General features: G+C 46.1%; 1 protein-coding gene across 4 annotated transcripts in view; it reads right to left on the reverse strand.

Annotated features, from left to right (window-relative positions):
- Nucleotides 1-5,447: 5,447 nt before the first annotated feature.
- Nucleotides 5,448-25,102, reverse strand: part of cep295 (centrosomal protein 295) — a 168,204-nt gene continuing 148,549 nt past the window's right edge. For 3 of the 4 annotated variants that reach the window (XM_085998787.1, XM_085998786.1, XM_085998785.1), the window contains 4 exons: nucleotides 18,923-19,111; nucleotides 18,728-18,833; nucleotides 8,033-8,132; nucleotides 5,448-6,050 (listed from right to left, as the gene is read on the reverse strand). In XM_085998787.1, the coding sequence (XP_085854913.1) occupies nucleotides 6,009-6,050; nucleotides 8,033-8,132; nucleotides 18,728-18,833; nucleotides 18,923-19,111 (437 nt within the window). In that variant the 3' untranslated portion in view covers nucleotides 5,448-6,008. The remainder of the gene's footprint in view (nucleotides 6,051-8,032; nucleotides 8,133-18,727; nucleotides 18,834-18,922; nucleotides 19,112-25,102) is intronic. The other variant, XR_015079724.1, reaches the window with a different exon arrangement.

Raw genomic sequence — 25,102 nt, forward strand, 5'->3', positions numbered from 1 at the left:
GGGTCCGCTCCACGACGGGAAGATAATAAACGAAACCGAATTAATATTTAACGCGCAGGAAACCGTGGAAAGCAGCACTAACAACAGCGGGGAAGAAGACAAAGCGCGGGAGGCGCCATTTTGTTAAATCGGGGAAGAAGGCAAAGCGCGGGAGACGCCATTTTAGATTTGCAAGATGCCGAAGACTGGCTGTATCACTGCTTTTGATAATACATTAGAGGACTGGACCACGTATGTGGAAAGAGTCGAGGTATATTTCGAGACAAATGAAATAGCGGAGGGGAAAAAGGCATCAATATTGCTAAACGTAATGGGCGCTAGAACGTACGGCCTATTGCGGGATCTGATTACTCCAGCCAAACCGAAGGCGAAGAGTTTTAATGAAATTGTTGCTGTTCTACAGGAGCACTTAAACCCTGCACCGCTGTTGATAGCAGAAAGATTTAAATTCCACAGGAGAACTCAGCACAAAGATGAGAGCAATGCTGAGTATCTTACGGAACTACGCAAGCTATCAAAGCACTGCCAGTTTGGAGCAGGACTGGCAGATACCCTACGGGACAAATTTGTCTGTGGATTCCTGAATGAAGGAACACAGAAGAAGTTACTCGCAGAAAAAGAGCTGACGCTAGATAAGGCTTTCAGCGTGGCAGTATCGTATGAAGCAGCAGCCAGGGGAGCTGCAGAAATTCAACAAAAACCACAGGAATACGGCACCCACGAAATGACACGGGGATTTGCAAAATGTTATCGCTGCGGCAGAACTAACCATGACCAGAAGGACTGCTGGTCCAAAGACAAAATATGCAGACAATGCAGGAAGATTGGACACATTGCACGAGTTTGTAGGTCTGGGAAGAAGACCAGCGACAACAAAAAGGCTACTAAGGAACCGTACAAGAAAGTACAAAAGATGACGGACAGTAGTTCCGAAGACCAGATGAGCGATAGTGAATCCGAGAACAGGAGATTAAGCTGTCTCAAACTTCACAATGTAATCGCAAAAGAGGATCACTGAACCATTTGGGTCACCCTCACGATAGCAGGGTCCCAAGTTAAAATGGAATTGGATACAGGATCAGCGCTAACCGTCATGAATCGACGAGACTATGAGCGGCTATTTTCACACATACCCTTGAGAGAGACATCCATCGTCTTGACGACGTATACGGGGCAAAAAGTATACCCCAGAGGAAAAATAAGGGTGCCTGTCGAATACAATGGCAAGAAAATACGGAAATTGTATCTCTACATACTGCCAAATGGTGGACCACCATTATTGGGACGGGAATGGATCAGGAAGATAAACTTAGATTGGCATTCCATTCATGCAATGACGGTGGACGGTAAAAAAGATGAAGACGTCACTCCTGGACGATTGTCAACAATCTTAGCTAACGCCAAAGAGGTATTTCAACAAGAACTGGGCACGCTTAAAGGCGTAACCGCCTCGTTAAAAATAGAAGAGAATGCAGTTCCCAAGTTTTTCAAAGCGAGACCGGTACCATATGCAATTCGTCCAGCTGTCGAGGCAGAGCTGGAGAATCTGGAGAAGGCGGGCGTGTTGTCTAAGGTCGACTGGAGCGAGTGGGCGACACCCATCGTTCCTGTCATGAAGAAAACGTTAAGCAATAAGTCCGGAGAGCCAAGGAAGATTCGCATCTGTGGGGATTTCAAGGTGACGGTGAACCCTGTCCTTCACACAGTACAATATCCTCTTCCAAGGATAGAAGACATCTTCGCCTCACTGTCTGGAGGGAAGCGTTTTACAAAAATTGACCTAGCACAAGCATATTTGCAGATGGAGGTTGAAGAGTCCTCTAGGAAGTATCTCACGATAAACACTCACAAAGGTCTTTACCAGTATCATCGATTGGTATTCGGAGTAGCATCGGCTCCGGTGATATGGCAAAGAGCGATGGAACAAGTCCTGCAAGGGTTTCCGGGGACTCAGTGTTACTTGGGCGACATCCTTGTGACAGGTGAAGATGACAGTGAACACCTTAACAACCTAGAACAGGTGCTCACTAGACTACGGGAACATGGGCTGCGAGCCAATCGCCCCAAGTGCGAATTTTTTAAGAAACAGATATCGTATTGTGGCCACGTGATTGATGGAGGGGTTACATAAGTCCCCTGACAAAATTGAAGCGGTTGTTAAGGCCCCAGCGCCTGAAAATGTGTCGCAACTGAGGTAATTCCTCGGGTTGGTGAATTACTATCATAAGTTTTTGCTGAATTTGTCGACAATTCTGCATCCACTGAACGCCCTGCTACGAACGGGGGTAGCATGGAAATGGAGCGATGATTGTAAACGTGCTTTTCAGAAGAGTAAGGACTTAATCACTTCGAAGGAAGTATTGGCTCACTACAACCCAGCACTGCCAATCAGGTTGGCGTGTGATGCGTCTCCCTACGGCATTGGGGCGGTACTGTCACATAAATTCCTTGATGGTTCGGAGAGGCCGATAGCTTTTGCGTCACGCTCGTTAACTTCTGCCGAGCGTAACTACGCCCAGATTGACAGAGAGGCCCTCAGCCTAGTGTGGGGGGTGAAGAAGTTCAATCACTATCTGCACGGTCAAAAATTTACTCTACTAACCGATCATCAACCTCGTCTCCATTTTCAACCCTCAGAAGGGCGTACCGATAATGACAGCACAACGGCTGCAGAGATGGTCCCTTTTCCTAGGGGCACACCAATATGACATCGAGTACAGGGGAACTAAACAGCATGGAAATCCTGATGGATTGTCACGCCTACCGTTGCCGACGGTGAAAGAAGACGACCTTGCAGTGGATCCAATGGAGTTATTCCACTCGACCATAGTCGAATGTCTCCCTGTGACGAATGCAAACATAGAAAAGGAAACACGGAATGACCCGACACTATCACGGGTCTATGATTTAATGGTGAAGGGATGGCCAGCACATGGCGAACCACTGCTGCCAGCATTTTCGTCAAGAAGAGAACAGCTGTCAGTGTGCAGAGGAACCTTGATGTGTGGATCCAGAGTAGTAATTCCACCTAAGTTGACGGATAGAGTGCTCAATGAGCTTCATGAGGGTCATCTGGGTGGGGTAAAAATGAAGAGCTTAGCCAGAGCGTTTGTGTGGTGGCCGGGAATCGATAGAGAAATCGAAGAGATGACCAAGAGCTGTGCAGGATGCCAGAAGGTCCAAAACGCCCCACCACAAGCTCCTCTGCATCCATGGGAGTGGCCCTCATCTCCATGGCAACGGGTGCACATTGATTTTGCTGGTCCCTTCATGGACTCGATGTTTTTAATTGTGGTGGATGCACATTCAAAGTGGCCAGAGGTAATAAAAATGTCCTCAACCACCACGGAAAAAACTATCGCAGTTTTACGAACCATATTCACCAGGCATGGGCTGCCTGAACAGATTTGCTCTGACAATGGACCACAGTTTGTGTCTGAAGAGTTCTGGAGGTTCTTAAAGAACAATGGTGTTAAGCATTACACATCTGCCCCATATCATCCAGCCACTAATGGATTGGCCGAGAGGTTTGTCCAAACATTCAAGAAGGCTATCAAGGCAATGTGTAATGAAGATATACCCCTACAACACAAGGTGGACAACTTCTTGTTTGCCTACCGGAATGCGACACATGCGGTTACCAACCAAACTCCAGCCATGATGTTCTTCAATCGAAGACTACGATGCCGCTTGGATTTGGTTAAGCCAAACGTCTGAAGAGATGTGGAGAACAGGCAGTTTCAGAATATGAATGAAAGGCCGACCAGGAGTTTTAAGATAGATCAACCAGTTTTGGCCCGGGACTACCGCACTGAGAAATGGCAGCCAGGAACGATTTGGACACAAGGACCTCTCATGTATACCGTGGACGTTGGGGAGAGCATTGTAAGACGCCATGCTGACCAGATTCTAGAGTCACTGGAAAACGTCAACTCCACACCACGATCTGATACACCTGGTAATGAAATCGACGTTCCAATTGCAGCTACCGCAGAACCGGTAATATTGGAAGATGAACCAAACAACGACATTGATTCCGACTCAACATTGCCAGAAGAACCTGATACTCCAAAGAGGCGTTATCCAGACAGAATTAGGAAGTCTCCTCAAAGACTGAACTTATAATTGCTTAAACTTAACCAATGTATCTCGCAACAGTAATTGTGATTGTAATTCGTTATCATTTAGTTGTTAAATGAATGTTATGTACTGTTTATCTAAAAGGGGAGGAATTGTTGTGTATGTACCTTTAAGAGAATAACTGGTCTCAGACTGCAGTACCGGCAGTGACCACCCCTGTATAAAAAGCGCTAGAGAGCCTCTGTTGTTTAGATTCGTTATGGACTTCCACCAGTAAACATCTGTTGTTTTCACTCCTGCTAGTCCGTGTCTAAATCATTCACGGACTTAACAGGAACCCAACCCGCCTACTTCTGGTGTTAACGGAGGCAGGATGAGGGGCGGGTGACCAATCTGCTCGCAGGAGTTGGGATGGTCATTTAAATATTTTAATGAGGCTACGAGCCTTCAACAGCAATTCTATTTTTAACTACAGGTGGCTGGGTTTCCAGGCAGGTGAAGCGGCGAGAAAGGCTAAATTCACGAGGTAAGTGCCTTTACAGCACTGCTTGTGGACCAGGAGCATTTCCTCCAGGCCTAATAAGCTACCCAGATAAACATCCCCCTCCCCCCCCCCCCCCCAAGCATTTTGTCTGCTCCCACCCCCACCATTGGACACCCCTCCCCCCCAAACCGACCTGCTCTCAGCCAGATCGCTGTGGCCTTGTGCTGTATGAGTTCCTGCCCGACAGACATCCAACCTGTCAATCAGGCGGTTTTTGGGCGAGAAACCTACAGAAAAAAAAAATTGCAGGATGTTCGGGAAACCCGCAAGTCCGGGTTTCCTGACCTCAAAACAGCACCCCCACATGGAACGCACCTCCGAGCTAAAATCCAGCCAAAGATACAGGGATATTGCCCATGGAATTCTCATTGTGCCCTGTAGAATAGGAGAGTAGGCAAACAAATGGAAGTCCCACAGCAGAAGACAGAAAGGTAAATGATGAAGCAGTGAATTTCAAAGTCTTGCAGCCATCATTACTCCACAATTAGGAGGAGGTTAGCCATTGGCAGGTATATTGCTAATTTATTTTTAAGGTTAAAATCTGCATAATTAAAAAAAGTTAGTGTATTTTTTTTTTTAGAAGGCATATACATTTGAAATTAAGGACCCAAACCTGGAAGCTATCCCTTTTCTAAAATAAAAACACAAAAGAATTGTGTCTCTACACTTTTGATATAAATTAACAGTGCTATATATTAGCAAGACCAGGACCAAGGCCTCGTCTGCCATCAGAATTTTCATAAAATAATTGAAAGTGCAGCCAAAAGCTTTATAGAATGATTAGTTCATGGTTTAAAAAATCAAATCAATCTAAAGCAGTCAGTGCAGTCAAACTCAAATTGCTAGTTTTATTTGTGGCATTTTATCCAAGAATTAATACATCTGGATACACATTGTACAGATTCAGATAAAGCGTAGGTATGATTTCTCCTATTTGCATTATTACAATGGAAGGCTAACCAGTAGTTGACTAAAGTTTCCATACACAAGACTAATGTAATATTGCAGATGAGGTACAAACTGGAACAGAAGACATATTTAGCAAGTAATTCAATTCTAGAAACGAAATAATTTCCAAATTTATATAAAGGAATATGTAGTTTTATACAAAATTGTATTAATTAACCTATAAAATGGATAAATATGAAACGTTGTTTATAAAAAAAGGCACTGAATTATACAAAATTTACAAGAGAAAATATCTAAAATTCTATTCACTATTTGCAGACTCATCTTCATATGATGGTGCTTAAAAAAATAAAATTACCAATAAGGTAATTATAAAACAATAAAAAAAGACCAAAGAGGAGTATATACACATTTATACAAGTATTTGTGGCTAGGAATGGAGTTATTCTTGATTAATTTGAAGATCGTAGAAGCATCACTGATGCACTTTTTTAGCTCTTAGTTTTTCCAAAGTTTTCTAGGGGAAAACAGAAACATTGTTTTCAGTAAGTACAATACCAAAGTTTAAAAACTGGCTGTAGTAATAACAGTGAAGGCACATTAAATATTTTCATTAAGAAACAAGAATATTTTCTCAATTACTGCTTTCTTGGATCTCCCCATGCCAGACACCATCCCCATGCCAGACACCATCCCCGGTCGATAGTGTGAGTGTTTTGTTTCCACGCCTCTGCTCATGATGTTCTAGAAATGGCCATTACCAAGTGCACAAGAATAGTGTGAAGTGAAATTCCAGCTAATTTTTTCTCAGTGGGGCCACCTGTTAAATTTGGAGTTTCTCCAAAATGGCATAGCTTAAAGATCAGTAATTCACTGGAAAGATCAAGACAAGCAGGGGTAGATATTGGTCTGGGCCTGATTCAGAATCGGCACTGTGCCTGAACCAAGAGGCTCGAGGATTGATGGATATTGGTCCTCGATTCTCATCAGCATACTCAGCGGGACCTGGCAGTACTGGTCATACCTCCACATGCAGCTTGACTAAGCGAAGACTGCCTGCCTCTCCAGCAGAGGCCCTTGGGAAGACCCAGAAGGGTTGGCGATCATGACTCCAGTGAAGCTGCTAGAGCACTCTTGCTCCTCCTGACTCCACAGGAACTTAAAAAAATTCAACTTACATTTGTTGACGGCTACCAAGACCGGTGTCAAATCCTGAGTGGGGCAGGTCCCCTCAACTGTGACCAATTTCACCAAGGGGTTGTTCAACAGGTGTTAGCCCCCCACCTAATTTACATACACCTAAAAGAAAGGGCCCTATGAATTTAGCAGTGAGACCAATGCCTGCGCGCACTGGTCCCACTGCTAAAGTGGTATGCTTTGCAGCTGAATAACAGGCCCAATGCACAGCAATTTCTAACCTGTGCAGATACTCCATATTGTTTTCCAACATTAAAAGGTAAAAGTACTCAAATAACTATTATAGTTGTTCTAGAGCAGGGGTTCTCAACCTTTTTGCTTCCAAGGCCCCTCTCCCGTGTTATAAAAATTCCATGGACCCCCCTGGGGCGGGGGGGGTGGAAGAGGTTGGAGTGGGAGGAGAGAAGGGGGGCGAGAAGGAAGGGGGTGAGGGGACGGAGCTGGGGTTCATCTCACGATTGCCATTAGCAGCTGTCAAAGTTCACTGGGCCTCAGCCCCTCAACACAAACAGGGATAACTTTCCACCCACTTTACGGCGCCTGGAGGCCCTCCAGGATCTCGAACTGAAAAAGGGTTAAAAAAACAGCTACGGACTGTCAAGCACTACTACATTGTTCACCTGCACTTTTGCCATGGCTCATACGGGGTGATTGTGTTCCCCCCCCCCCCCCACCCACCCACCCATCTCAGGCCCACCCACACTGATTTAAAACAGAGACCGAGGCTCTGGGCTGGCTTGGCAGTGTGCGACAGGCCCCAAGTCTTTGCTTTCCCACAGAAGCTCCACTCCATCCTCCTCCTCCTTCGCCTGCCCCTCAATTGGTTCGCGGAGCGCCCACAGGTAGCACGCCTCTACCGCCACCGAAGACCCGGAGAACCCAGGTTCCACCGCTAACTTCCCCACACATCCACCCAAAGCCACCTGCTAAAACTAGTTGATCTCCCGTGGCGTGGATCCCTTGAAATCTCCTCATGAACCCCTAGGAAGCCATGGAGCTGTGGTTGAGAACCCCTTTTCTAGAGAATGGTATTATGAAGCCCATATACAACAAATCAGTTGGTACCAGTAATAGAAGAAAATATTAGATCAGCTGAGAGGAAAACAACTCCAACTACTACTTAGTGTAATAGCTACTAAAAAAAAAGCACACCAACATGGCCATTTGCCTTTAACAACTAAGAAATCCGAGGTCTGCAAGGCGAGAAAAGTGGTAGGTGGATTATTCTTCCTAAAATTTACAAGGATTCCTCCAAAGTCATTTCTCTTTAGACTCAAAGAAATATTCAGGCTGAATATTTACCTTCTGGAATTCTTTTGCTTTTTCCCGATTCCTGGCACACACCGTTTGTCTGGTCACCTCCTTTTTCCTGTTTTTCACCTCATCAAGCTGGCTGTAGAAGCTGCAAAGTATGAATAATATGTTAATACAAGGGTACAGACAAATCCAAATAGAGAACTTAGTTTCTCCAAGTATTTAAGCTAAATTCATGAAACCAATTTGGTAGAGAGAGAGATCCTAATTGTGAACTATAGTATTATGGTATTGATATGAAAGTGCAGGGTTACTCAAGTGCAGGACTAGATTTTATCTACTTGTGATTAGGAGCAGCAAGACCAGAAATGGAGAGGTTAAAAATGAGTTTCTGATTTCCATTTCATTCTAGCACCCATGGGCAAGGAGTTATCCTTGGGATTTGCAGAAAATCCAACCACATTATTTCCAAAACATAGTTTACATTTATTTTTTTTCATAGTGGCATTGATGGTACTGAATAAAAGACTCATTGGGAGGAATTTTAACCCCCAAAAGTGGCGAGAAGTAAAAATGTAAAAAAAATCTCAAACCTGAATCCAACCTGCCTCAAACCTTTCCACTTCCGGGTGTAATGGAAATGGGACCTGAGGCCAACCTGCTCCCAGGAGGCGGATTGCTCATTTAAATATTTAATGAGGCCACGTGCCTCAGATTTTATCTCCATTTCAGTTTTAACGTGGGCCGGTCAGGTTTCCCAAACCTCTTCCACCCTCCTCTGTGCTCTGCGGCTGCGGCCTGGTGCTGAATGCCTACCCTCCCGAAAGCCAGCCAGCATCTCAATCTGGCTGGCTCCGGTCGGGAAATGGAGTCCAAAAATGGCAATCAGGTCTTGCTGTTAAATTCAGCAGGATCCAAGGGAAATCAATTCTTCCGGGTTTCTGGACCATAAAAATGCCGCCGTCCCCAACCCCCCCGGTTAATCCATTATCTCATTTTCCTAGGTATCTACTTTCAATAATAATATAGAGCTGTTGTTTGAGTCATTACTCCACCCATACTGACCAGTTCAATTTTGTATTAAAACCCATAAAATACATTTGTAAAAATTTAACTAACCTATTTAACATGACTGCCAGACTATTGCACAATATCAACAGCCTTCAAAATGACTACAGGAAACTTTTTTTTATCCGGCACCGACGGGACCGACGTGGTGCCGGTTCATCAAAAATTTCGGATAACCGAAAGCTATAGTAAAAGATACGGAGCGGAGAGCTCCGTATAAAGCAACAAACCCTGTTGCTTAGCAACAGGTTCAGAACAATGGCCACAAGTTCCAAGCGTCTCTGTAGCTTAGCAACAGCTGCAGCCACACCCTTGCACAGCAACAGATCGAGGAAGGCAAGTAATAAAACTTACCTGAACCTACTCCTGAATTTTGCCGGTTAACCGAGATTTCCGGTTATTTAGGTGCCGGTATATCAAAAGTTTCCTGTATCATGACACTTAAATTCTAATCCTTGTAGTCAAATTCCTCCATGGCCTCGCCCCTCCCTATCTCTAACCTCCATCCCTACAAGCCTTCAAGATCTCTGAGCTCCGCCAATTCTGGCCTCTTGCGTATATCCGATTTTAATCGCTCCACCATTGGTAGCTGTGCCTTCAGCTGCCTAGGTCCAAAGCACTGGAATTCCCTCCCAAAACTTCCCAGCCTCTCTTTCCTTGAAATAACAACAGAAAATGCTGGAAAAACTCAGCAGGTCAGGCAACATCCGTGGAGAGAAATTTGAGTTGACGTTTCGGGTCGAACCCTTCTTCAAAACTGGAAAGAAAAGAAACTAGATCGAAGGCAGGGCTGCGATCGGACAAAAGAATAAAAGAAACAAAAGAAGTAAAAGAGATTAGAAGCTAGACAAGATGGTAATAGGCTGAGATTAGGTGTAAAGTGTACTGGCAGGGCAAGAGATAGCTGCCAGGTGTGAGAGAGAAACAAAAGGAAAGGGGGGGGGGGGGGAAAGGAGTGGAAAAATTACAAGAAAAAATGAAATGGGGGCCGAGCTTATGATCTGAAATTGTTGAACTCGATATTGAGTCCGGAAGGCTGCAGAGTGCCTAATCGGAAGATGAGGTACTGTTCCTCGAGTTTACGTTGAGCTTCCGTGGAACAATACAAGAGGCCAAGGACGGTGAGGTCCGAGTGGGAATGGAGCGGTGAATTAAAATGACAGGCGACCGGAAGCTCGGGGTCACCCTTACGGACTGAACGGAGGTGTTCCGCAAAGCGGTCACCCAATCTGCGTTTGGTCTCCCCAATGTAGAGGAGACTGCATCGTGAGCAGCGAATACAGTATACTAGATTGCGAGCAGTACAAGTAAATCGCTGTTTCACCTGGAAGGGGTGTTTGGGGCCCTGGACAGTGGGAAGGTATAGGGGCAGGTGTTACATCTCCTCCGCTTGCACGGGAAAGTACCAGGCGAAGGTGAAGGGCTGTTTGGGGTGATAGAGGAGTGGACTAGGGTGTCTCGGAGGGAGCGGTCCCTGCGGAATGCTGAAAGGGGAGGGGAGGGGAAGATACGTTTGGTGGTGGGATCACTTTGGAGGTAGCGGAAATGCCGGAGGATGATCCGTTGAATGTGGAGGCTGGTGGGGTGAAAGGTGAGGACAAGGGGAACCCTATCGTGATTCCGGGGAGGAGGGGCAGGGGTGAGGGCAGAAGTGCGGGAGATAGAACTGACACGGTCGAGGGCAGTGTCAACCACGGTAGAGGGGAATCCTCGGTTGCGGAAAAAGGAAGACATGTCTGAAGCACTGGTGTGGAAGGTGGCATCGTCGGAGCAGATACGGCGGAGACGGAGAAACTGGGAGAATGGAATAGAGTCCTTACAGGAGGCAGGGTGGGAGGAAGTGTAGTCCAGGTAGCTGTGGGAGTCAGTGGGCTTGTAGTGAATATTGGTCGATAACCTATCCCCAGAGATGGAGACGGAGAAGTCGAGGAAGGGAAGGGAAGAGTCAGAGATGGACCATGTGAAGGTGAGGGAAGGGTGGAAATTGGAGGCAAAGTGAATGAAATTGTCAAGTTCGGGGTGAGAGCAGGAAACTGCACCGATACAGTCATCAATGTATCGGAAAAAGAGGTGAGGGAGGGGACCCGAGTAGGACTGGAATAAAGATTGTTCCATATAGCCCACGAAAAGGCAGGCATAGCTAGGACCCATGCCGGTACCCATGGCAACACCTTTGATTTGGAGGAAATGAGTGGAGTTAAAGGAGAAGTTGTTCAATGTGAGAACAAGTTCAGCCAGGCGGAGGAGGGTAGTGGTGGATGGGGACTGGTCGGGCCTCTGTTCAAGGAAGAAGCGGAGCGCCCTCAGGCCATCCGGGTGGGGGATGGAGGTGTAGAGGGATTGTACGTCCATGGTGAAAAGGAAGCGGTTGGGGCCAGGAAACTGGAAACTGTTAAAGTGGCGGAGGGCGTCCGAAGAGTCGCGGCTAACTGCCGCCGTGACATTGGCCGTCTCCATTTCTCTGCTCCCCTCACTCACTCCAACCTACCTCCCCCTGAACTTGCAGCACTCCATTCTCTTAGATCCAACCCTGACATTGTCATTAAACCCGCTGACAAGGGTGGTGCTGTTGTTGTTTGGCGTACTGACCTCTACCTAGCGGAAGCTGAACGGCAACTCTCCGACACCTCCTCCTACCTCCACCTGGACCATGACCCCACTACCGAACATCAAACCACCGTTTCCAAGACTGTCACTGACCTCAATTCCTCTGGAGATCTTCCCCCCGCTGCCACCAACCTCATAGTTCCCCAACCCCGCACAGCCCACTTCTACCTCCTTCCCAAGATCCACAAACAGGACTGCCCTGGTAGACCCATCGTTTCAGCCTGTTCTTGCCCCACGGAACTTATCTCTTCCTATCTTGACTATCTTTTCTCCCCTTGTCCAGTCTCTTCCCGCCTACATCCGCGACTCTTCGGACGCCCTCCGCCACTTTAACAGTTTCCAGTTTCCTGGCCCCAACCGCTTCCTTTTCACCATGGACGTACAATCCCTCTACACCTCCATCCCCCACCCGGATGGCCTGAGGGCGCTCCGCTTCTTCCTTGAACAGAGGCCCGACCAGTCCCCATCCACCACTACCCTCCTCCGCCTGGCTGAACTTGTTCTCACATTGAACAACTTCTCCTTTAACTCCACTCATTTCCTCCAAATCAAAGGTGTTGCCATGGGTACCGGCATGGGTCCTAGCTATGCCTGCCTTTTCGTGGGCTATATGGAACAATCTTTGTTCCAGTCCTACTCGGGTCCCCTCCCTCACCTCTTTTTCCGATACATTGATGACTGTATCGGTGCAGTTTCCTGCTCTCACCCCGAACTTGACAATTTCATTCACTTTGCCTCCAATTTCCACCCTTCCCTCACCTTCACATGGTCCATCTCTGACTCTTCCCTTCCCTTCCTCGACTTCTCCGTCTCCATCTCTGGGGATAGGTTATCGACCAATATTCACTACAAGCCCACTGACTCCCACAGCTACCTGGACTACACTTCCTCCCACCCTGCCTCCTGTAAGGACTCTATTCCATTCTCCCAGTTTCTCCGTCTCCGCCGTATCTGCTCCGACGATGCCACCTTCCACACCAGTGCTTCAGACATGTCTTCCTTTTTCCGCAACCGAGGATTCCCCTCTACCGTGGTTGACACTGCCCTCGACCGTGTCAGTTCTATCTCCCGCACTTCTGCCCTCACCCCTGCCCCTCCCCCCCGGAATCACGATAGGGTTCCCCTTGTCCTCACCTTTCACCCCACCAGCCTCCACATTCAACGGATCATCCTCCGGCATTTCCGCTACCTCCAAAGTGATCCCACCACCAAACGTATCTTCCCCTCCCCTCCCCTTTCAGCATTCCGCAGGGACCGCTCCCTCCGAGACACCCTAGTCCACTCCTCTATCACCCCAAACAGCCCTTCACCTTCGCCTGGTACTTTCCCGTGCAAGCGGAGGAGATGTAACACCTGCCCCTATACCTTCCCACTGTCCAGGGCCCCAAACACCCCTTCCAGGTGAAACAGCGATTTACTTGTACTGCTCGCAATCTAGTATACTGTATTCGCTGCTCACGATGCGGTCTCCTCTACATTGGGGAGACCAAACGCAGATTGGGTGACCGCTTTGCGGAACACCTCCGTTCAGTCCGTAAGGGTGACCCCGAGCTTCCGGTCGCCTGTCATTTTAATTCACCGCTCCATTCCCACTCGGACCTCACCGTCCTTGGCCTCTTGTATTGTTCCACGGAAGCTCAACGTAAACTCGAGGAACAGTACCTCATCTTCCGATTAGGCACTCTGCAGCCTTCCGGACTCAATATCGAGTTCAACAATTTCAGATCATAAGCTCGGCCCCCATTTCATTTTTTCTTGTAATTTTTCCACTCCTTTCCCCCCCCCCCCTTTCCTTTTGTTTCTCTCTCACACCTGGCAGCTATCTCTTGCCCTGCCAGTACACTTTACACCTAATCTCAGCCTATTACCATCTTGTCTAGCTTCTAATCTCTTTTACTTCTTTTGTTTCTTTTATTCTTTTGTCCGATCGCAGCCCTGCCTTCGATCTAGTTTCTTTTCTTTCCAGTTTTGAAGAAGGGTTCGACCCGAAACGTCAACTCAAATTTCTCTCCACGGATGTTGCCTGACCTGCTGAGTTTTTCCAGCATTTTCTGTTCGGATTTCCAACATCTGCAGTATTTTGCTATCTCTTTCCTTGAAGACGCTCCTTAAAACCTACCTCTTTGACCAAGCTTTTGCTCACCTAACCCAATATCTTGGGGCTCGGTGTAGGGTTGCAAAATTCCAGGAATTTTTAAAAGAGAAAACTTTCCATGGGAATTTAGAGTTTTTTTGCACACTGATGGTTTTTGTCTCTGACCCTTATATTATCTTTGTCATCAAAATAGACATACTGTTCCATACAAATAAAAACAGGCTTTCAAAACTTGATTTAGGTTATAATTTTAAACTTTATTGAACCCCCACAAAAAGACCCATCTAAAATAAAATAAAAAGAGCGTCAGCTTATTTAGCCTGCAATTTGTCCTTATTTTGTCCCTTTGAGTCTTCTACTCATGAGTCGTCTTAGTCTTCTACTCATCATTGCTCCTCCCGATTCTCTGACTCTGGCTCTGACGTGTCCATTTCCTCCTCTGTATCACTGTCTGGCTGTGTGGTGGACACATCTGTATCTGGCTGAATAAGTTGTAGGTTCGCCCGGATAGCCACCAGTTTCTCCACTCTCGTTAGTCAGCCTGTTGTGTACCTTTGTATGCGTATTCCCAAAAAGTGACCAGTTTCGTTCAGAGGCCGCTGACGAAGGTGGGATTTGGAGTATCACCGATGCAATAGGTGACAGGGCCTCAGATGCACAAAGTCCCTTCCACCAGGTATGTGCACTGATATGCTTGCATGATTCCCATATCCCATCCCCATTCCAAAGACCTTGCTTGGTAGAGAACTTTGCCAGACTTCCCAGAACTTTGCCCACATCCAGATTGAGATGGTGTGAGAGGGTAGAAATCACACTGTAAGCGCTGTTGATCTGTTCTCCAGAAAGTATTGGTCTCCCAACATGCTTTGGGTCCAGCATGTATGCTGCAGCATGAATCGGCTTGACACAAAATTCTTGACGCGTCTGTATCAATTGAACAATTGCCTTCTCCTCTGCTTTGAGCAGCAGGGATGTGGGTAGGGCAATGCTGATTTGTTCTTTTAAATCAGCAACAAGCCTGAGAACATCTGACAAGACAGCGTCATCTCCTTCAATCTGAGCAATTGCAGATGCTACTGGTGAGAGTAGTTTAAGGCTGCTAACCACTCTCCCAAAACACATCATCCAGCAGTATTTTCTTGATGGTGGTTTCCATATCCCCAGACTGGGATATTGCCATTTCTTGCAGTGACTCCTTACCCTCCAGAAGGCTGTTGTACATTATGACAACACCACCCCATCTAGTGTTGTTGGGCAGCTTCAGTGTGGTGTTCTTGTTCTTTGTCATTTGCTTGGAGTTGTAGGTTGCTGCAACTACCTGTTTTCCCCTGACATACTTAACAACTTGCTTGGCTCTCTTGTACAGTGTTTCCATGGTTCTCAAACCCATGTCCTCCTTGAGGAGCAGGTTGAGCCCATGAGCTATGCACCCAATAGACGTAATATGAGGGTAGGCTTCCTCCACTTGAGCCCAAGCAACCTTCATATTCGCAGCATTGTCAGTAACTACAAAAGACCTTTTGTGATCCAAGATCGTTGATGACCGCTTTCAGCTAATCAGCAATATATGTGCCTGTGTGTCTGTTGTCCTTTGTGTCTGTGCTCTTGAAGAACACTGGGAGAGGAATGGAGACAATGTAGTTTATGATGCCCTCCCCTCGTACATTTGACCACCCATCTGAGATAACTGCACCACAGTCTGCCATCTCTATCATTTCTTTAAGCTTTCCTTGGACTCTGTTATACCCAGCCTCCAGCAAATAAGTAGACAAAACATGTGGTAGAAAGAAAACAGGGACTTAAGACTGGTAAGCCTGACATCAGTAGTGGGGAAAATGCTAGAGTCCATTATAAAAGATGTAATAGCAGAGCACTTGGAAAACAGTGACAGGGTCGGACAAAGTCAACATGGATTTACAAAAGGTAAATCGTGCTTGACTAATCTACTGGAATTTTTTGAGGGTGTAACTGGTAGGATAAGGGAGAACCAGTGGATGTGGTGTATTTGGACTTTCAGAAGGCTTTCAATAAGGTCCCGCATAAAGAGATTAGTGTGTAAAGTTAAGGCACATGGGATTGGGGGCAAGGTACTGACTTGGATAAAGAACTGGTTGGCAGACAGGAAGCAAAGAGTTGGAATAAACGGCTCTTTTTCTGAGTGGCAGGCAGTGACTAGTGGGGTACCGCAGGGATCGGTCCTAGGACCCCAGCTATTCACAATATATATATAAATGATCTGGACGAGAGAACTAGATGTAATATCTCCAAGTTTGCAGACGACACAAAGCTGGGTGGGCGTGTGTGCTGTGAGGAGGATGCCGAGAAACTCCAGGATGATTTGGACAGGTTGGGTGATTATACTGCATCTGCCATGCTTCTGCCCAATGTGGATAAATGCGAGGTTATCCACTTTGGTGGCAAAACCAGGAAGGCAGATTATTATCTGAACGGCAATAGATTGGGAGAAGGGGAAGTGCAACGAGACCTGGGTGTCCTTGTGCACCAGTCGCTGAAGGTAAGCATGCAGGTGCAGCAGGCGGTTAAGAAGGCAAATGGTATGTTGGCCTTCGTAGTGAGAGGGTTCGAGTACAAAAACAAGGATGTCTTGCTGCAGTTGTACAGGACCTTGGTGAGACCACACCTTGAGTACTGTGTGCAGTTTTGGTCGCCTTATCTGAGGAAGGATGTTCTTGCCATGGAGGGAGTGCAGCAAAGATTCACCAGACTGATACCTGGGATGGCAGGAATGACGTATGAGGAGAGATTGGGTCGATTGGGCTTATACTTGCTGGAGTTTCGAAGAATGAGAGGGGATCTCATTGAAACTTATAAAATTCTAACAGGACTGGACAGACTGGATGCAGGAAGGATGTTCCCGATGGCCGGGGAGTCCAGAACCAGGGGTCACAGTCTAAGGATAAGGGGTAAGCCATTTAAGACAGATATGAGGAGGAATTTCTTCACCCAGAGAGTGGTGAACCTGTGGAATTCTCTACCACAGAAGGCCGTGGAGGCCAATTCATTAAATATATTCAAGAAAGAGTTGGATATATTTCTTAAGGCTAAAGGGATCAAGGGATATGGGGAGAAGGCAGGGACAGGGTACTGAATTTGGATGATCAGCCATGATCTCATTGAATGGCGGAGCAGGCTCGAGGGGCCGAATGGCCTACTCCTGCTCCTATCTTCTATGTTTTTATGTCTGGTGGGAGGACAGTATGCAGGGCAAATAACATTGAAAAATCTCTTCCAGTACACATTGGCTGCGAGCATGAGGGGTGAGCCTGTCGCATATACAGCTCGAGCAAGGCACTCATCTGCATTCTTCTGGCTATGGTTATCCATTGTATCAAAGAACCTTCCAAGTGGGCCAGGAGTTGCTGATAAGGAGCCTGATGCTGAATGAGAACCATCATCTTCTTGAATGGAAGCAGAGGAACTCTGGGCTGACTGCTGTGAGCTTTGAGTGAAGTTGTTGCATTTGGATAAATGCTGCTGCATCTTTGTGGCATTCTTTACATATGGCTTTGTACAGTGTTTGCACGTGTACACAGTCTTTCCATCTTTAATGCCTGGGATAAAATGCTTCCACACATCCGACGGTAAACGTGGCATTGTTCTATGCAGAGAAATAAAGGGCATTCGTCTGTGTCGAACTGCGGTCGATCAGCACGATTGCAACAGGGTGAGTAATTTTTTCCTGAGGCTCCCTGTGATGGAAACATGACCTGTGCACGCACGACGCTACATCACCAACAGAGGGAGCTAATCGCTCATCCAACCAATCAGGACACATTTGTTCACAGTTACACACAAAACTGGTAATTATTAAAACAAGCCAAGTAAGATAAACATATAATAAGAAATTACTTAATAATTAAGATTCCACCTCTGTTAGTAATTTTAAGAGAGGACCTGTGGGGAAAAAAATGAAAGAAATACAAAAAAAAACAATACAGGAAACTTTCGTTTAACCGGAGGTTAAAATGTCCGGAAAGCTCTATCTACCGGCAAAATTCAGGAGCCGTTTCCTATAAGTTTTTTTACTTCTCGTTGCTTTTTTTTTTCCAGTCAGGCTCTGCAAGGTCTAGCTGAAGCTGTTGCTTAGCTACAGAGATGCTTTTAAGCTGCGGCCGACTGTTTTGAAGCTGTTGCTAAGCAACAGGGTTTGTTGATTCACACAGAGCTCAAAAGCTCCGTATGTTTTAACATTAGCGCTGGTTTCTACGGCAGTTTTAATGGTACGGCACCAGCTCGGTCCCGTCAGTGCCGGATACCAGAAAGTTTCCTGTATTATGCTAGTATGTGTGACGTAATAAAACTCACTACGCACTTGGTTTGAGCATAAAGCAAGGCTTTAATCAACTTGTTTCAGAACATGGAAGTCTAGTTGTATTTCCACTAGCTCGTCTTACAAAATGTCCCTGGAAAGCTGGGGCCCATGCCCGAGTATTTATACTCCTTGGACGGCGCCACCAGCTGGCTGGCCAGCGTTATTTCATAAGTAGTTTCTTGATGATGAGATTTATAACAATGTGTTTTGGGCAAAATTCCCAAGCTAAACTTCCCTTGGAAAATTTCCGGAAACTTTCCGCCCCTTCGCAACCCCTAGCTCTGTCAAATTTTGTTTGATACACTCCAGAGAAGTGTCTTGTGATGTTTTACTATGTTAAAGGCGCTATAGAAATGCAAGTTGTTGTTGATGTACTGAAACATAAACCACTGTTTGAAATCAGATCTGGTCACACTTAAGACTCGGTCTGTGGCCCATCAGTTGGCGGATTAGGTTTCCATATATGGCTAAACCTTAATATGAAATCTGATCTAAAATGATTAAAGTAACAATGCTGCACAGCAAAGGATGTCCAAACTCCAATTGTGACCAGGTTTTTTTTTTTTTAAATCAAACGAATCATACCAATAAGGGAGTTAAAAAGTTTAAACAGAGAATTTTACAACCGCTTCTACTATACCGGAGTGTTCTTTGTCGCATCTCTACTTCTACAGCCTTTCTGTCCTCTGGAGTAGAAACTTTCACTTCACCCACCATCTTCAAATGAGCTGCCACTGATGATGATGCTGGTTAGTACAGGAAAGTAAATGAGGTAGCTCAGTATATCAACTCATGTGAGCAAAGAATAGCAAAAAATATGCAGCACAATTCTTACCAGGCAAAGAAGTCTGTTCCTGTTTTAAAGGAATTGGTTTCATGTGTTGTTCAACAGACTTCACTACTCCAGATCTTTCCTTTCTTTTCACATCCTCCACTCGTTTTGCAGAGTTTGTAAGAAATGTATGTTTTTTCTTCAGAACTGCTTCATTCAAAATTTTAGAAGATTCAAACTCGAATACCATAACTGACAAACAAAAGAAAAATGTACTTAAAGTATTAAATAAGTGATTATAACTCGCTCTCTATCCTGAAATAAGAACCAGATTTAACATGTTCATATGGAATTTCCTTGTGAGCTATTTGTGAACACCTCGAGTCTCTTCACCGGGAGCAAGCGGAAGCCAAGCGCAAACAACGGAAGGAGCGCACATCAACCCAAGCACCCCACCCACCTGCCCCTTCAACCACCGTCTGCCCCACCTGTGATAGAGACTGTAGGTCCCGCATTGGACTCAGTCACCCGAGAACTCATTTTTAGTATGGAAGCAAGTCATCCTCGGTTCCGAGGGACTGCCTAAGTGAGAATTTTAACAGAGGGATTAACCCACTTAAAATAAATGGTTCAATGCCTGTTAAAACATTGAACAAATAGTGGAATTTCATGTGAAAACGTCCAGTATTTTAACAGGCATTAAGCAATTTATTTTCAGCAGGTTTATCTTGCACTGTAATTTCAAGGACTTTAAGACTGCACTAGAATTTGAGTGTCAACCATGGCTCAATTGGTAGCACTCTCTCCAGAGTCAGAAGGTTGTGGGTTCAAGTCCCACTCCAAGACTTCAGCACAAAAATCTAGGCTGACACTCCAATGCAGAGCTGAGGGAATGCTGCACTGTCGTAGGTGCCGTCGTTCGGATGAGACGTTAAACAGAGGCCTTGTCTGCTCTCAGGTGGATGTTAAAGCTTGCATGGCACTATCTCGAAGAGCAGAGGAGTTATTCCCAGTGTCCTGGCCAATATCTGTCCCTCAAACATCACAAAAACAGTTTATTTGGTCATTATCACATTGCTGTTTGTGGGACCATGCAGTGCGCAAATTGGCTGTCACATTTCCTACATTACAACAGTGACTACACTTCAAAAGTACTTAATTGGCTGTAAAGCACTTTGGGATGACTAGAGGTCGTGAAAAGCGCTATATAAATGCAAGCCTGTCTTTCTTTCGAAGATCTCCATAGCACCAGTCACGGTCAGAAATTATGCTACTGCAAGGTTCTACAAATAGGGAAGGAGTGTTCATTGCCACTGAAATAATTTTGTAAATGATCTGAGAGACAATGCCAAAGACTAGAGAAATATGGTTGTAATAGGCTAGCCAGGAGACCATTGGAATAGTCAAGCCTGAAGGTGGCAAGGGCACAGATGAGGGTTTCAACAGTAGATGGGCAGAAGCGAGTGATGTTAGAGGTAGAAGTAGGGATTCTCAGAGAGAGGATATGGGGTCAGAAGCTTAGCTGGGGGTTAAATAAGACAATTAGGTTGCGAACAGTCTGATTCAGCTGGAAACGGTGGCTGGAGAGGGGGATGGAATCAATACATAGGTGTGGAGTTTGTGGCAATGGGTTTGGTGTCCCAATGTTTAGTGGAGCAAATCCATGATTGAATGTTGGTACAGCTGGGCGTCATTAACGTACCTGTGGAAACTGACCCATCTCTGCAGATGATATAGTCAAGGCATAGCAAGTAGATGAGGAAGAGGATAGGGCCATGGATAGATCCTTGAATAACTCTTGAGGTAATGGTGTAGGGGTTGGAAGAGAAGATATTGCAGAAATGCTCCGGTTATGATCAGATAGGCAAGGAAGGAACTAAACGAGGGCAACAGAGGGGAGGTATTGGAAGATGGTGTGAAAGGTTGCAGAGGAGGGCGAGGAAGAGATAATGCACCAGTCACAGATAATGTTGTTCAGGATTTTAGTTTGGGCTGTTTTGGTGCTGTGGAAAACCTGACTGGAGGGATTCAAACAGGGAGTTGCAGGAGATATAGGCATGGATTTAGGGGGGGGTGGAGGCGACAACATTTACACAGACTTGAGAGGAAAAGGAATTTGGAGATGGGGCTGTAATTTGCAAGGTCAGAGGGGTTGAGGGCAATGTTCCCTGTAATTTTTTTGGTGTGTGGCCCATTCAAATTTTCACGCATGTGTAGTTTCTTGCATTGAAAAGCCAGTGAGCAGCCTGTGCGGGACGTCCAGACCGGTGCGCGGCCGTGCAGCTTAGCGGGAACGTTGGTTGAGGGTGGGATTTTTGAGGAGCAAATTTGATAGCGAGGGGAAGAGTGCTCGAGGAGAAGTAACCTTTTACAATGTCATCTAGCATTGGGGCCAGAGAGGGTAGTTGGGTGGTCAACAGTTTAGTGAAATGGAGCTGGAAGCGAGTCTCATGGACAAGATGGTGTGGGTGTAAAGAGAAGGGAAAGAAGAGATGAAAGAGAAAGTTGAAAGAGTTGGGGGTTCTGGGCTAGGATGACAAGTAAGCAGGGAAGCAGAAGAATGGATGGTTTCTATCTTGGTGACAAAGTAATCCATGAGATCCTTGTACTGCTCGTTAGAGGTGAGGGTGCAAGGCGTAGGGAAGACTATTAGTAGTGGAAACGTCAAGCAATACTAGAGATTATATGATTTTCTCCCCATAGAATACAAACATATAAAATAGTTTCCATTAAAAGTACAGTAATACATGTTGGGTTACTGGGTAATAAGAGTGAGTTGGACAGAGACCTGGGTTCCAATCCAGCATAGTCATGCATGGAAATCTCCATTGGTTGGCTATAAGTAACTGGTGTAAAATGAGTTTGAGCAACCTCAACCCAGTTCGAATGGGCATGGACCTTCAACAAAAGAAAATCTTCCCCATATTCAGCACACTTGGGGGGGGGGGGGGGGGGGTCACAGGATAGTTGGTGTAGGAAAAAGAAAAATGTCCCATTAGTCAGTAAGGGGGTGGGGGGGGGGGGGGGGCTCCTCTTCACCGTTAAAAACCATGTTGTTGGTGCAAAGGAAGCTTTACTCTGTATCTATACTTAACCTGGAAATAACCAATGTTGACACAAGAGTGCCTAAAATTGGAAAAAAAAGAGTTCAATTTATCAGCACTAATATCATTTGATGAACACAAAAGAATTAAACTTACAATAAACAACATGCACTCATCATAACTGTACAACACAACTTGAATATATACGTGACAAATAGTAACTAAAATAACAGGAAAATAAAATCAAGAAGGAACTGCAGCAATATTGGGCACGTAGCATTCAATACCGTGAACTATTGTGAAACTGACTGAGCTCCTCACCCTCAGAGCTTTTGTCAACACCACTAGAAATGCTAACCCGTTCCATTTTACAGTCCCTGATCACCATTTTGATATCACATGTTCAAAATGCACCACGCCAGGAAAGAATGTGAACTCTAATGTCAGTTTCAGAGAGTTTGAAGTTTTATCTGTAGTCACTTGTTTCAGGAAATACCATAAACTAAATACAGTTTACAGTGTGAAAACTGTTGGAAGAAACTGACTATCTGCTAAATTGTCTGTTATTGCATACATTAGTTAAATCTCAATTAACATCAATATGTTTGAAATGCAACTAACTAAGTTGCTTAAGCAGTTCGGATGAATTAGTTTCACTGTACAGTAGTTGGTGTCAGGCTCTCACAGACATGGGACTCTTTCGCCTAAATCACACAATTGCTCCCCAAAGATATATAGAATGAGCTAGGCAAGTATTCAGGAAAGTGCTCAGAGGAGCTAGGATTCAGCAGGTCAGCTGATGCAGCGTGAGCTTATTTTGCAGGCAGAAAAGTAGAAACAGATTTTTGCACACAGTTGTGTCAATTTTATTCTTTTTACACTATAGAACTTTACGGAGTACCAATTTCTGTTTCGAAATCAAAGGTTAGTCCTAAAAAAGTGTTTTCTGATAAAGTAGTTAGAATTAGAGGCCTGGATTTTAGCCTGGAGGCAAGTTCTGTGCAGGGGAGGGGGAATCTGTTGTACGGTCGGGAAACTCAGAAGAACAGATTTCCCGAATGTCCTGCAGAATTTAACTGCAAGGCTCCATCAAGTGGGGTTCCTGCCCACAGACAGCCTGATGGCCTTTCGGGCAGGAAGCTTGCTATACAAGGCTGAAGCCTACGAGAGCAGGCAAGTGCATTGGGGGAACCTTCCAGCTAATTTGTTGCATCAGAGACTCGAGTTGATTTGAGAAATAACATTTAAATTTCCATTGCTAAAATACTAACTACCAACAATACAGGTATATATATTTTTTTCTTTAAAACTTGATTTTTTCCCCGCCTCGGACCAGGGAGCAGCGAGGCAAGGAGCGCGGTATAAAAACCGGCGCGAGCAGCGAGGCCCGACCAGTTCGGACCAGGGAGCAGCGAGGCGAGGAGCGCGGTATAAAAACCGGCGCGAGCAGCGGGGCCCGACCAGTTCGGACCAGCGAGACGAGGAGCGCGGTAAAAAAACCGGCGCGAGCAGCGAGGCCCGACCAGTTCGGACCAGGGAGCAGCGAGGCAAGGAGTGCGGTATAAAAACCGGCGCGAGCAGCGGGGCCCGACCAGTTCGGACCAGCGAGACGAGGAGCGCGGTATAAAAACCGGCGCAAGCAGCGAGGCCCGACCAGTTCGGACCAGGGAGCAGCGAGGCTTGCCAACTCAGCAGCGGGGAGAGAGGTAAAAAGTAATCAGAGTGTGATGTCACCAGGGAGCAGGTAAGTGATTGGTTGGTGAGTATTTCTCTATTTTTTAAACTTTAACTCTGTGGTTTATAGTTGCTAAGGTCTTTCTGGTGTAGCGGGGACTGTTGGTAAACCATACAAGCGCCCTAGAGTTTCTCTTTAATTGGTGGTAGTGAATTAATTTAAATTAATTAAAGGGTAAGTCATGTCAGGACAGCCCAGCCCCGTGTTATGCTCCTCTTGCTCTATGTGGGAATTCAGGGACGCTGCCTGTGTCCCTGACGACCATGTGTGCCAGAAATGCATCCAGCTGCAGCTACTAGCAGACCGCATTGCGGCGCTGGAGCTGCAGATGGATGGGCTTTGGAGCATTCACGATGCTGAGAGGGTCGTGGAAAACACGTTTACTGAGTTGGTCACACCGCAGGTTAAGGGCTGCACAGGCAGAAGGGAAATGGGTGACCATCAGGCAGAGCAGTAGAGGCAGGCAGGTAGTGCAGGGGACCCCTGTGGCCATCCCCCTCTCAAACAGGTATACCGATTTGGATACTGTTGAGGGGGATGACTTACCAGAGGAAGGCAGCAGCAGCCAACTTCCTGGCACCAGGGGTGCTTCTGCTGCTCAGGAAGGGAGGAAAAAGAGTGGGAGAGCAATAGTGGTAGGGGATTCTATCGTAAGGGGAACAGAGAGGCGTTTCTGTGGCCGTAGACGTGACTCCAGGATGGTTTGTTGCCTCCCTGGTGCCAGGGTCAAGGATGTCACTGAACGGCTGCAGGGCATTCTGAAGGGGGAACAGTCAGAGGTTGTGGTTCACATTGGGACCAATGACATGGGTAGGAAGAGGGATGAGGTCCTGCAGCAAGAATTTAGGGAGCTAGGTAGCAGATTAAAGAGCAGGACCTCAAAGGTTGTAATCTCTGGATTACTCCTGGTGCCACGTGCTAGTGAGTATAGGAATAGGAGGATAGAGCAGAGGAATGCGTGGCTAAAGAGTTGGTGCAGGAGGGAGGGCTTTAGTTTCCTGGATCACTGGGCCTGCTTCTGGGGAAGGTGGAGCTTGTACAAGTCGGACGGGTTGCACCTGAATCAGAACGGGACAAATATCCTTGCGGGGAGGTTTGCTAGCACTGTTCGGGGGGGTTGAAACTAAAATGGCAGGGGGTTGGGAACCTGAGCAGGGAGACAGAGGAAAGGGAAACAGGGATAAAAGCAAAAGATAGGAAGGAGAAAAACAAAAGTGGCAGTCAGAGAAATCAACGGTTTAAATCAAACGTGGCCACAGTAAATAATAATTCTAATAGGTCTAAGAGCGCTAAAAAAACAAGCCTGAAGGCTTTGTGTCTTAATGCGAGGAGCATTTGTAATAAGGTGGATGAATTGGCTGCGCAAATAGAGGTAAACAAATATGATTTGGTTGGGATTACGGAAACGTGGCTCAAGGATGGCCAAGACTGGGAACTCAACATCCAGGGGTATTCGATATTCAG

This window comes from Somniosus microcephalus, chromosome 10, assembly GCF_052327205.1.
Source record: "Somniosus microcephalus isolate GS21.2 chromosome 10, FLI_Smic_1.0, whole genome shotgun sequence".
Taxonomy (NCBI): domain Eukaryota; kingdom Metazoa; phylum Chordata; class Chondrichthyes; order Squaliformes; family Somniosidae; genus Somniosus; species Somniosus microcephalus.